Source organism: Eubalaena glacialis, chromosome X (assembly GCF_028564815.1).
Source record: "Eubalaena glacialis isolate mEubGla1 chromosome X, mEubGla1.1.hap2.+ XY, whole genome shotgun sequence".
NCBI classification, from domain to species: Eukaryota; Metazoa; Chordata; class Mammalia; order Artiodactyla; family Balaenidae; genus Eubalaena; species Eubalaena glacialis.
This window is the reverse complement of record NC_083736.1, coordinates 99,373,658-99,387,036: the sequence shown is the minus strand read 5'-3', so window position 1 is coordinate 99,387,036 and position 13,379 is coordinate 99,373,658. Positions and strand designations below refer to the sequence as shown.

Below are 13,379 nucleotides of genomic sequence, written 5' to 3'. Positions count from 1 at the left end.
TCTGCTATTGTAGTGTGAGAAAAGCCATAGATCATCTGTAAGCTAAACAAATGCATGTGACGGTATTCTAAGAAAACTGTTTCCAGAAATAAGCGGTGGCGGGTCAGGTTTGGTTCATGCGCCATAGTTTGCCACCTGATCTAAGAGAAAAGCTTCTTTCCAGTTAAATACAATTGTCTGTATTCATTTTCACACTTCTCAGCTTGTTTCATTTGGCAACAGTGATCTCCTTGTCCACTGGAAATTCTTCTCTTGGCTTCTGTTTCTGTGAGGTGACACTATGCTCTGGTTCTATAATCTCTGACCACCTCCGTCTCTGTCTCTCTCTTCTTGTGCAACCTCCCCACCTGATGTCCCAGGCTCAGTGTTCAGCCCTCAATTCTACACGAAGGCATCAACTTTCACTTTTGAGCTGGGGATCCCAAAATCACCATCTCTAGTCTATTATTTCCCCCTTGAACTCTTCCTATCTCAGCGCTCGTACAGTGCTGGGTCTGTATCATACAATCTTGTGCTGGATCGAATCCTATCTTGAGTTGTTTAATAGTTATTGTTCATCCAATTATACAGCACGCCACGGTAAGGCATTTGGATTCTGCCCCACAGGCAATGAGTTAGTGATGCTCCTATGGAACTCATTCAATACCATCAGGAAAAAAAAAAGGAACCATCCATACTCGGAAGAGCAAGGGCTCCTTTCTCCAGTGAGAAAGGGACCAGGGATGAGATGTAACCTTTGGGTCATTATTTGGAAGGGGCAGAGGGGATGTTTGTACCTCCAGTTAATGCATGCTTCTCAATCACAACAGAATGGTCAACTCTGGGTACAACAAAGTAGAGACAGAAGGGGAATAGAATGGGGGTGGGGGGGAGAATAAGATGCCCTTCCTTTCCGCCTTACCCCCTACCACCAATGACAGAGGTTTGGGTGTGGATAGCTGCTACCGCCATTACTATGAGGTCCCAAGACCTGCTAAGCTGGCCTCCAGAGCATTCACAGACATCATAGCCGTAGCTGCTACTGCTTTATTTCGGACCCTCAACGTCTTCCTCCAAGGCCAAAACTTCTCAAGGTGTATGTGAATGGGTCACAAGTGTGCTGAGATCCTGAGCCCCTCAGCCTCTGGGTCCTGTTGCCTCCGGCCACAAGGTGCCTCATCTGTTTATTCCAGTGGGCCGTACAAATTGTGGTATTTTCATGATATGGAAAAGGTGGGGACACACTAACCTCAAGACCTTCAATAGCCTCCTGATCGGCCTCTCTGCTTCTAGGCTCTACCCACTTCACCTCCATATTCCTGCCTGAGTGTCTTCCTAAAACACAACTCTCACTTAAAATCTTTAATAGCACATCACCTAAAACCCACTGCCTTCCAACGTCACACAAAGCCTCTTGTGACCCAACCTATAGCTCCAAGCATACCTCCCACTAACTCTGCCCTCCTCCCGCCACTGTCCCTCACCGTATGCTCCAGCAACACCACATCATTTACAGGGTGCTAGAGAGGCCTTGTTGTTTTACCCATTCATACCTTAACCTATGTTGTTCCCTCTGACTGAAATGCTCCCGTGCCCCACTCTGTCCACCCAGCAAGCTGCTACGCACTGGCTAGATGGCTCATGGACCACGCGACCCGTTGAGAGATGCAGCTGTGCATCCCAGAACAGGGCCAACGCAGGTCCTGCCCTCGTGGAGTTTATAAACCATCAGGAAATAAGACATAAATGAAGGGAGTTTCCTGGCGGTCCAGTGGTTAGGACTCAGCGCTTTCACTGTGGTGGCCTGGGTTCAATCCCTGGTCGGAGAACTAAGATCCCACAAGCCTCGTGGTGTGGCCAAAAAAAAAAAAAAGACATAAATGAAATAATCACACAGAGGAGTATGATTGCAAGGTATGATAAGCACTATGAAGGAAAAGTAGAGAGACCTACCAGAACACAGAATATCCTGGACTGGGGTATGGGTGGATGGGTGGGTGTGAATGTGTGCATGTGTGACTACTTTGGTTTCAGAAGCTGGAGGGAGCTTCTTTGAGGAAATGGCATTGGCTGACAAACAGAATGAGAGACCACTGGACCAAAGCACAGGCTGACTGGCTGACTGACTGATGGACAGACTGACAGACTAGCTGGCTGCAGAGTAGCCTGACTCACTGATGTCCTGGCTGACGAGCTGGCTGCAGGACAGGGAGAATGCCTACCAGCCTGACATCCTGACTCGTTAGCTGCCTGGCTGGCTGGTCTGCTGGCCGATGGACAGATCAGAGGCTGAGTGCCTAACTGGCTGATTGACTTAACTGTCTGCCTTCCATTTCCCCTCTTCTCTCTTACCCCAAATACAGCCCAATGTCGGTAATAAAACAGCATGAAGGCAAAACCTTGTGCCCAGAGAGGGCCGAACACAGCCCGAACTGGTTCAGCACGGCACATCAGCAGCCTCTCGTCTGCATCCACCCACAGCCCACTGGGCCCCAGCACCGGCCAAATGCAGCTGGCAAAAGGGACACAGAAGCAATTTTTGCCAGCAGGGGGGGAAATCAAATCAAAGGCAGGCAAGCAAAGAGACTGGATAGGTTTTCTTAGAAACCTTCAAACACAACATTTTATTTTAAATAGAATTTTAATGATCATGACGTCTAATGTAATGCTTGTCCCGACAGAAAGCACGAGAGCAATAAGGCTCAAACACGAGAAGAGGAGACACACTGGACCGCAAGAGATCCCTTGGGACTTTCCTTTGATGGTTCCTTTTCCCCCCTTACGGGCTTCTGTGGTAATGGGGTATGGTAATGGCCCAGAACTGTCTCAGTCCCAGACTGTGCTGTCTCCTGAAGAAAGATATTTGCGTACTACCTCACGTTTGCTCCACTAAGAGCAAGTAGGCTGAGTGAAAACTGTAACTAAATATGCCCAGGCCATCTTCAAATGGAAAAGGAGAAAAGGAGAATGGAGTTGGAGGCATGGCCAGCCCTGAGAAGGTACAGCAGGCATTAATTTGACATGCTCTAGCCCCATCTCCTTCCTGGGGTGCCCTGGGAGCTCAAAGGCAGCCAGCACTTTGGGATGCCAGCTAGGGAGGGGACTGGCTTTGGGGCAGCCTTACCTCATGCTAGCATCCCTGAAAACAGGAAAAAAAAATCGGAATCCAGGGGCCTGGAGGAGTAAGGGTACAAGATGATGGTCCTTGAGTCCCAGGGGATCGGTACCTTTGAGTTCTTGCCTCCACAGCACTCACTCAGCAAAGTGCAACCTTCTCATAGCCCCCTCCATGCACCAACACGATGTCCTGTTTATCCTGCGATGTAGGCTCTCACCTCTTCACCCACCCACGATTTGGACCGTCCGTGTGCTGTGTGCACAGCACTGTTGTTCAGTGCACTCAGGATGTAGGCAGCAGGCAGTAAGGGTTAGGTATGACTTGTGCTTTGTGTGTGCAAGACAGGAATGTGTAAGGGGATACACATGCACTCTTAGTGATTCTATGTTTCACCCTCACTCTTTCTTTTCCATTTCCACTGCTATTCCTCCAGCTCAGGCCCTGCCCTTGTCACTTCGCTCCTGCACTAGCACTACGATCCCCTCCCCGCCTCTCTGGCTTGGCACTAGCCTTGCAAACACCCATCTGGTACACTGGTCCCAGTCAGCTTTCATCCTGTCACTCCTCTCTTCAAGGGCCTACAGTGGATTCCCACTATTCTATCACATTGAACCTCAATTCCTCGGACTGGCCTTCGAAGCTTTTCACCAGCTTGTTCTGCCCACTGCCAATCTCTCTCCAATCTCTTTTCTCATTATTCTCCTCTCCAGCCAAGCAACTATGCTTATCGACCTGCACATATGGCTTACTTATTTCTGTGCTTACTCTCTTCCTGTGAACACATCCCACTTCTCCCTGCTAATCCATGCCTATCACTTCAAGATCCAGCTTCAAATACCCTCTTGTGGGAAGCCAGTTCTGGTTAACCCCTTCCTCTTCTTTTGTTCCATGTTCCACACCACACTTACCTACAAAATTTTACTTCATATGAACTTCTCCTCATTGCTGTTTTGCTTTGGCAAAAATAACAGGTCTCGTTTGTTGACTACTTACTCTGTGTCAGGCAGTGTCCTAAGACATTTTACCTACATTTTCTCATTTAATTCTGAACGACAACCTTTGGAGAAAGACACTCCATTTTGCAGTTGAGGAAATCAGGGTTCAGAGACGTTAAGACACCTTTTCAAGGTCACACAGCTAGGAAGTGGTAGAGCTGGGATTTGAACCTGGTCTGATTCCAGAACTCCATACATGTTCCAATGTGGTGTGATTAAGGCAGGTCATGTGCCTTTGTGAGTCTCCCCAATAAGAGTGAGACTCCTCCTGGGCAGCATTCACGCCCACAACTGTGGCCAGATCACTCCTAGAAATGAGATAGTGTTCCTCACTCAGGCAACATCCACTGACCCTGCTTGGGCTGGTTCCTCCCAGAGCTTTGGACCCAGAGGTCAGTGGTTCTCAAACCTGGCTGTACTACAGAATCACCTGGGAACTGAAAAAGAAATAAATCCTGACGCTCAGGCTGCACCCTGACCAATTAAATCACAATCTCTGGGAGTAGGGTTCAGTCATCTGTATTTTTTTTTTATATATATTTATTTATTATTTATTTTTGGCTGTGGAGGGTCTTTGTTGCTGTGCGCGGGCTTTCTCTAGTTGCGATGAGCAGGGGCCCCTCTTTGTTGTGGTGCGTGGGCTTCTCATTGTAGTGGCTTCTCTTGTTGTGGAGCACGGGCTCTAGGCGCACCGGCTTCAGTAGTTGTGTCACTCAGGCTCAGGAGTTGTGGCTCGCGGGCTCTAGAGCGCAGGCTCAGTAGTTGTGGCGCACGGGCTTAGTTGTTCCGTGGCATGTGGGATCTTCCCAGACCAGGGCTCGAACCCGTGTCCCCTGCATTGGCAGGCAGATTCTCAACCACTGCGCCAACCAGGGAAGCCCCCCATCTGTATTTTTTAAAAGCTCTCAAGGAAATTCTATTGTGTAGCCAACGTTGAGAATCACTCGTAGAACATAGGAGACTTGGTTGGAAAGCTGTTTCTCAGTTTTAAACCCCTTTTATTTCTCAGGAAGCCATATCTCCCCTGCATGTCTTGTCTTTCCTCCCACGCTTCCCTACCTGTCCGTTTGGCTTTTTACCCAGCAACATCTGAGGAGGGCAGCAATCATTGGTTGAGGAAGTGGCCACAAGCCAGTTAAATACCAGCTCTGGGCAGGTTCCTAAACCAATGGGAAGCCAGTGAATCACAGGTGGAAAAATTAACATATTAAAGCTTACTGGGTTTCACAAAGACAAAAATAAATAATTTGCTCTTTTAGAAACGGCAAACATTCCACCTGTTAATCTGCTAACGATATCTCCCCCTGGGAAATCCTTTAAGAAAGGAAACTTGCACCTCCTCTAACAGCTTCCGCCAGCTGGCAGGCAGGCCTTCTGCCACCCACACTGGTCACTGGGTGTTCAAACAGGAGAGCCACGGAGGAGGCGGCTGACCACGGCTGTCAGACTCTGCACAGGCGACAGCTGCTTGCCAGTCTGAACGAGCTGATCTATGGGAAAGGTTCTAAGATTCGAGAAGAGCTGGACTCTGGGAGGTGAAATGGGGACGAGGCTCTGCCTGCTCCCTGTCTCCCCAGGCCCCCTTTGTTCTGTCCACATACTCAGACACCCTCTCCTCCATGGATCCAAGTGTGCACGCCTACGGCAGTGCTCCCTAACTGGCGTGCACATATCCCTTCAGCCTCGGGGGCAGCCAGGCGGGGCCTGGGGTGGCCAGAGTCCCCGGGGCTGGTCCATTTAACCCAGTGTCCCGCATGAATATAATTTTCTCTGTGTGCTGTGACACGAGAAAGATTGGGAAGCAATGGCCTGGGAGGTAGCTCCAAGTTCCCCAATCCCCCTGCCCATTGCTGAAAACCTGTCACAGGTTGATCAGACACTTTCTAGCCTTCCCTAGCACCGCCTGACCTTAATATGGGGTCAAGACAGTGTCCCAGAGGGTTGAGAACAGAAAGAAAGATGAGCCCTCAAAGGCCCAGGGTCTGAACCACTTCAGAATCACTGAACCTCACCTAATGGGTTGACACTCTGTTTCTCAAGTTTACTTCTTCCTCTGTTCCCAAGGCCTGTTCCTGGGAAGAACTAGCCCCTCGAAGCCATGCTTACCTTGGCATCCATGATGCTGGTCTCCACCCGGGCCACGCCCTGGTTCTCCCGGAACAGCTGGATCTTGCTGATCTTGCTGAACTCGGACAGCACAGTGGTGAGGTTGGTTTTGAGGTCAATAACATGGCTGATGCCGTGACGGGGTCCCACTAGGAGGGTGGTGGCTGACTGCTTCTCATCCTGGTGCCCCAGCATGGCGGGCAGCATTCAAAGAAAGAAGGGCAGAGGAAGTGAGGAGAGGAGGTGGGAGGAGGAAATAGAAAACAGGCGTTGGACCGGTTCTGCTGGAAGGTCTGGAAACATCTGGAGCTCAGTGCCAGGGCCACAGGACAACCTCGAGGGGAAAATGGTCTGGGACGCCCCTGTTCTCAGGCCAGGGCCCCAGATCATCGGTCCAAATGGACACATTAGCCTCAGCAGAAGGAAGAGTGAAGAGGGCAGCAGCAGGGCTGGTTCTAGCAAAATCGTCAAATAGGTGAGGTTTATTTTGGTGCCTTTGAAGCACCCTCTTCCTACCAAGCCCCAGGGATTTTCCATTTGTTGCCTCGGGCCACTCAAGGCTCCCACCCGGTGCTCTGTCTGAACAGGTGGCACCCTGTGTTTGGTCTTTACCCTCCCTCACCAACAGCCACTTGAACTTGCACTTCTCACCTGGTGCTAAAAGCTAAAGTGACAAAGTAACTCTGCCCAAGGTGTTAAAGGTTGACTGGGCGCTTAATGACTGGAGGGGTGGAGGGGGACCTCCCTCCCTAAGAAGATATTTGCCCTTTAATAGGCACTACAGCAGTCTTACCCCAGAGGAATGACCTATAAGAATTTCAGCAGTGGGCTTTCCGTGATCCTCAAATCCCAGTATGTAAATGGTCACCTGTGCACCTGATGGACTGGATTCCCTTAAGTGGTCCTGACAGGCTCCTTGGCGCCATCAAGCCTGAGCCCTCTGCCGGCCCATTCCCTGGCATTAGCATCATCCCGAGGAACCTATTCCATCTGCTCTAGACACTTCGATAAGCGGCTTTCCATCAGTTGCCCCGCGAGCATGACAGCGTGTTCCACAGAACATGACAAGCACCTGGATCCAGTCAGCAAGATGATTTGAATTTCCTTTCACCGAGGCTCACTAGGGTAAACCAGCCTGGGGCACAGTCTTAGGGGGACCACTTGTGCCCCGCTGGAGAGGAGCGTTGCTATAGTGAAGGCCCTGGCAGGGAGGGGGGACGTCTGGGCTAGGGGATTGAGGGAATATGGGTAAGAGCAATGAAACAGGGCAGGGGTCGGCAAACTCTGGCCCACAGGCCAAATCCAGCCCTCTGCCAGTTTTTGTCCGGCTCACGGACTAAGAATGGTTTTATACATTTTTAAATGCTTGGAAAAAATTCAAAAGAACCATATTTTGTGACATGTGAAACTCACATGAAATTCACATTTCAGTGTCCGTAAACAAAGAGATATTGGAACACAGCCAGGCCCATTTGTCTATGCGTTGTCGATGGCTGCTTTCACGCTGCAATGGCAGGGCTGAGCAGTTGCGACAGGGACCTTCATGGCCTGCCGGCCAAGGCTAAACTATTCACTTATCTGGCCCTTTATAAAAAAAGTTTGCTGACCTCTGAAATTGAGAAAAGGGGGCACAGAAGAGCCTAGAGGGATACTGTAAACAAATATAGCCTCCTACTTTACATTTTATCTTTTCTTTCTGTCCCCGTCGCGCGGCTTGCGGGATCTTAATTCCCCAACCAGGGATCGAACCCAGGCCCTGGGCAGTAACAATGCGGAGTCCTGGTCACTGGACCGCCGGGGAATTCCTGAAATTTTTTACATTTTATTTTATTTTATTTTATTGCCTCCTACTTTAACCACTTTACCAGAGGCGGGACCAGAGCACCACGGGAGGGAAGAGGGAGAAGAAGGAGGAAGAGGAGGGGAGGCCTTTCGAAATATCTGCTGACAGAGCATGCCACCTGAAAGATCTAATGGAGTCCCCTCCTGTCCCCCCAGCCAAGGACAAGCGCCCCCGAAGGGTTCCCTCCCCCTCACTGCCCTCACTGACCAGTCCCACAGTGTTGAACAAAACGCCCGTGAACGTCGGAAGTTCATTCAGAATTCGAAGATACTGGAGTTTGGCCTGAATTGCAGAGCCCTGTGGAAACAACCGACTCAGAAATATGAGAAACTTGAGGTGCACAGGAAAAGCAAACCCATGTTCGCAGGAAGGAGGGTCAACAGCTTAGGACAGGCACTAATGAGACCAGTCAGCAAGCCCCACTGTGGGACGCTCGGGAGAACCACAGGAAGGTTCCAGTTTGGACAGCTCTTGCCAGACTCTAGCATCCCATCTCCCTTCCTAAACCCTCCGCCTATGCCCTGATCCTCATTCCTGAAGAATCCAGCTTACTCATTTTGTTCCTCGGTTAATTTCAACGCCTTTCCCCAACTCCAACACCCCACGACATCTATACCTCTCTCCTGAGATCCCTGATGGCCACTAGGTACTGGCCCCCCCAACAACTGGGGGTCGCACTCAATACCTTTATCCTGAGCACCTCTAAGTCCCGAGCCTGCTCTTCCTCTGGCAGAAAAGTCTCCATCAGTGGTACCCGCATCCCCCGGGCACTTGAGCCAGAAACCTGTGAGTCACACTGGACTCCTCCCTCAGTCTCTCACCTGAGGGCCACCAGTCACCAGATCATCTTGATCCTACCTCCTAACTCCCTCTCCACCCTACCCATCCCTCTTCTCTAGCCCCGTGGTCATTGCCTGGATGTCCCCCACTTGCATCACGGTGGCAGCCGGGTTACCTTCAGTACTAACACTCCTTTCCCTCCACCCCTCCACATTTGCAGTTAGAGGGAGCAGCCTAAAACATAATCACACCACTGGCCGCTTAAACCCTTCAGTGGCTCCGTGCTGCCTACAGGGTGAAGGATAACCCCTTTCCACGGCACACGAGGCCCTCCGTGAACAGGTTCCCGCCAACCTCTTCGGCCTCCTCTCTTGCCCGCACCCCACTCAGGCAGGTTCCTTGAACCCTCCGCACTGGTTTATGCTGATCTCTTTGGATCTCCCTGCCTGGGAAAGTCTTCCTCCCCGCAACTCATCTAGACAAGCTTCTATCTGTCCTTTAAGACCCAGCTCTGGCATCAAATGCACCGATTCCTGGCCTTTTCCATCTCCTTCAGGCTGGGCTGGCTGCTCCTCCTCCGCGCTTCCAGGGCACCTGCACTGGCCGCACTGCGCTGTGACTGCCTCTTGTTTCCCCACCAGCCTGTGCCTGACTTGAGGGCAGAGACCGGGCCTTCTTCATCTTTGTCTCTCCAGCCCAAGCACTGGGGGTGGGGGGCGCTCAGAAAAAGTGTTTGCTGAGGAGATGGTTGGGAGCCCTGAAGCTCTCAGCTGGGAAGAAAACAATCTGATTAAATATGCACAGCAAGGTAGGAATGGCTTAACTCTCCGGGGGGAAATCTGCATCTTAAAAGAGAAGCTAGTTGGTAATGCAGGGAATCTGGAATGGGTGGAATATAAGGGGGGAGCTGTGTCCAGTGTCTCCATCTGCATGTGGATTCTGGTGCCCCTCACCACCCGCCTGCCTCCTAGGCAAGCAGACTGAGCCTTGCAAGCCTGAGAAGGGCCTGCGGGGCTGGGAAGGCAGGGAGTGGGAAAGTGCAGGAGAGCACGGCAGGGACCTGAGTCTTCCACCCGCCACCAGGCGACCCATTCTCCAGGTCAGGCCTTGTCCCATCGGGCTGGGCTTTTATCTCCCAGAATTCCCTGTACCAGGGCTGATGAATTAGAAAGCTGATGAGGGACAGAGCAGTCGTTTCCATGGGAAACATGTCTCCCCAGGGTCCTGTGCTGTCCACACGACAGGTGCTTCATCAGCACTGACTAAATGGGTGGAACGACCCAAGAATATTCTCCTCCTGCACCTTGGTCCCTTTGCTTTGAGGACCCTGGGCTCTCCCAGTGACTTGCCACTGAGCAGTCTCTGGGGGTGGCTCAGGCTTGGGGGGAAAACCCCTCTCCACAATCATGCCCCATATCTGGCCAAGCTAGATGTGTATCCAAGTCAAAAACAGTGGGGAGGGTTCCCCAGAAGACCACACCTGCTGGGAAACCACACAGGAGTCCCCCATGGCCACTAGTGCCCGAGCAGGGTGCCCGGTGGCCTACTCTGGATACCTTGGTGCTGCTGGAAGGATGTGTTTGGTGCGCCTTCAGCTGCTGAGAGAGAGATTTCCGGAGGTTCTTCTCTTTGATGCCCTGTAGGAGGGAGGGGGGAAGAAAGGGTTCCAGGCCCCACTCCTTCCTAAAAGCAGAAGAAAAGTAAGAAATTAGAGAGACAAGGTGAGACAGAGAAAGCAAAATGGTAAGACAGAAACTAGCTGAAATCTGAGACAGAGATGGAGGAATGGAGATTAGGAGAGAGAGACAGAGAGGGGCTGGAGGCAGGCGAGTAACATTGGCCACAGTTCTCTAGTAGAAGCTGTAGCTCAAGGGCATCCTGGTCTAGGTGTGAGGAATTCCAATTCTCACTCCCATCCCAGGCCCACGTTCCTAAAAAGCAGAGCACAGCTCAACCACGGCACCTTCTCCCTACACAGCTATTTGCCCCCATCCTGAAGGGCCCTGGAGCAACTCACTCCACATTCTTGAGTGAGATCTTCTGACTAGGTCGAGTAGCTGAGACAGTGATATAGATGTGGAGGGCAGCAAGGCCCAAAAGCATCTCTGGCTTGGGGTCCATTCCAAAGCGTTCTCGGATGACATCGTTCCGGCTCTGTGAGAGAGGGCAGTCCAAACCCGTCAGTTAAAGGAGACGTTCCCTCCCCACCCTCCCACCCCCCCACGGACTCCCTTATATCCTAGAAAAAACTCGTGGTGTAAGCAAGCATCCTAGATCAAGCGGAAGAGGAAGATTCTGCCCTTGGGGAAGAGGTAACAGAGGAACCTCAGGTCTCAGAGACACTATTTGCTTCATTCAGCGGATATTGGACAGCCCCCTTCTCAGTGACAGGTACACACAATGGCAAGGCACAAATGGTCAGAACATCTAGGGCGCTGCAAAAGTGAGACATGCACCACTCCCTTTCTTTCCTCCTGTTACAAGAGACCTTTCTGCCTTTTCTCTGGGGCCTATACTCACCGCCCCCCAGCCCCAGCCATCGGAGGCTCCTCTACCAGCTCAGATGGGAACAAAGGAAGAGAGACACTGGGAGGGATTCTCTACAGGTCTCTGGCCCAGAAGCCCACAGTGAGAGATGGATTGCAGGAATGGGGCAGATATTCTTTCCTTGGGGTCTGAAGATCAAAGCAGTGATAAGTCAGTCTTCCCTATGCTATCCTAAAAAGGGTCTCCTGGAACTACTGGCCAAAGGTATGACAACCCCCAAATCCTGAAGGTCAGAATCCCAGCTATCAAGGATTCAGCCTTGGTTAGACCAGTTGCCCATTGTGCTGAGGTGAAACCAGGATGAGCTAAGAGACTAGAGAGCCACAGTGGTATCACTACAGCATAGGAGAGAGTGTAAAAGGAATGCTCCATCAGTGATCATCTATGCAGAAAATCCAATGGAATCTACAAAAAAAAACTACTAGAACTAATGAGTTAGCAAGGTTGCAGGATATAAGATCAATATACAAAACCAACTGTATTTCTACATGCTTGCAACAATCAGAAATTAAAGTTAAAATCAAAACCATTTACAATAGCATCAAAAAAATGAAATAATTAAGGATAAATCTGTCAAAACATGTGAAAGACCTGTATATTGAAAAGTAGAAAACACTGCTGAGAAAAATTAGAGAAGACCTAAATAGATATATATTGTGTTCATGGGTTGGAAGACTCAAACCAATGTATAGATTCAACACAATCCCAATCAGAATCACGGCAGGTTTTTGGTAGAAACTAACAAACTAATTCTAAAATTCACATAGAAATGCAAAGGACCTAGAATGGCCAAAACAACTTTGAAAAAGAACAAAGTTGGAGAACAAACACTACCTGATGTTAAGACTTATTATAAAGCTACAGTAATCAAAAGAGTGTGATGTTGGCATAAAGATAGACAAATAGATCAATGGACTAGAATGGAGAGTTCAGTAATGACCCACACATATACAGACAACTGATTTTTCACAAAGGCGCAAAGGCAACTAAATGGAGAAAGGATAGTCTTTTCAATAAATGGTGCTGGAACAATTGGATATCCATATGGAAAAAAGAAGAACTTTGGTCAATACCTTGTACCACATATAAAAGTTAACTCAAAATGGACCACAGACCTAAATGTAGAACCTAAAATGATAACACTTCTAGAAAAAAATAAGAGCAAAATCTTTGTGACCTTGGGTTAGACAAAGACTTCTTAGATATGACATCATAAGCAAAATCCATAAAAGAAAAAATTGACAAATTGGACTTCATCAGAATTTAAACTTCTGCTCTGTGAAAGACACTGTTTGGAGACTGAAAAGACAAGTTAGAGACTGGGAGAAAATAATCGCAAATAACATACAAATGACTTGTATCCAGAATACACAAATAACTCTCAAAACTCCATAATAAGTAAACAAACAACCCCAATTTAAAAAGTGGGCAAAAGATTTGAATAGACACTTCACCAAAAAAGCTGCATGATGACAAGGAGGCACATGAAAAGGTGTTCAACATCATCAGTTATTAGGGAAATGCAAATGAAAACCAGAATGAGATACCCCTGCATGCTATCAGAATGACGGAAATTTAAAAAATACTGCTAACACCAAGTGCTGATGAGGATGTGGGGAAACTGGGACTCTAACACACGGCTGGTGCTTATATGAAATGGTACAGCCACCTTGGAAAACAGTATTGGAGTTTCAAGAAATTAAAGAAAGATAGATCTACCGTATGATCAAGCCATTCCACTCTTAGGTATTTACCCAAGAGAAAAGAAAGCATATGTCATACAAAGACTTGTACGTGAATGTTCATAGAAGTTTTATTTGTAGTAGCCGAAACAGGGAGACAACCCAAATGCCCATCAGCAGGTGAACTGGTAAATTTTTATACATCCATACCATAGAACACTACTCAACAATTAAAAGGAATGAACTGCTGATACACACAACAACATGGGTGGACCTCAAAATCATTATGCTGAGTGAAAGAAGTGAGATCAAAATAAGTGTTCATACCG

General features: G+C 49.2%; 1 protein-coding gene across 1 annotated transcript in view; it reads right to left on the bottom strand.

Annotated features, from left to right (window-relative positions):
- The window catches only part of FRMPD3 (FERM and PDZ domain containing 3), a 56,092-nt gene that overhangs the window by 17,080 nt on the left and 25,633 nt on the right, over window positions 1-13,379 (bottom strand). The window contains exons 8-11 of the mRNA XM_061179090.1: window positions 10,839-10,975; window positions 10,378-10,504; window positions 8,249-8,338; window positions 6,199-6,378 (exon numbers count right to left, since the gene is read on the bottom strand). Of these exons, the coding sequence (XP_061035073.1) occupies window positions 6,199-6,378; window positions 8,249-8,338; window positions 10,378-10,504; window positions 10,839-10,975 (534 nt within the window). The remainder of the gene's footprint in view (window positions 1-6,198; window positions 6,379-8,248; window positions 8,339-10,377; window positions 10,505-10,838; window positions 10,976-13,379) is intronic.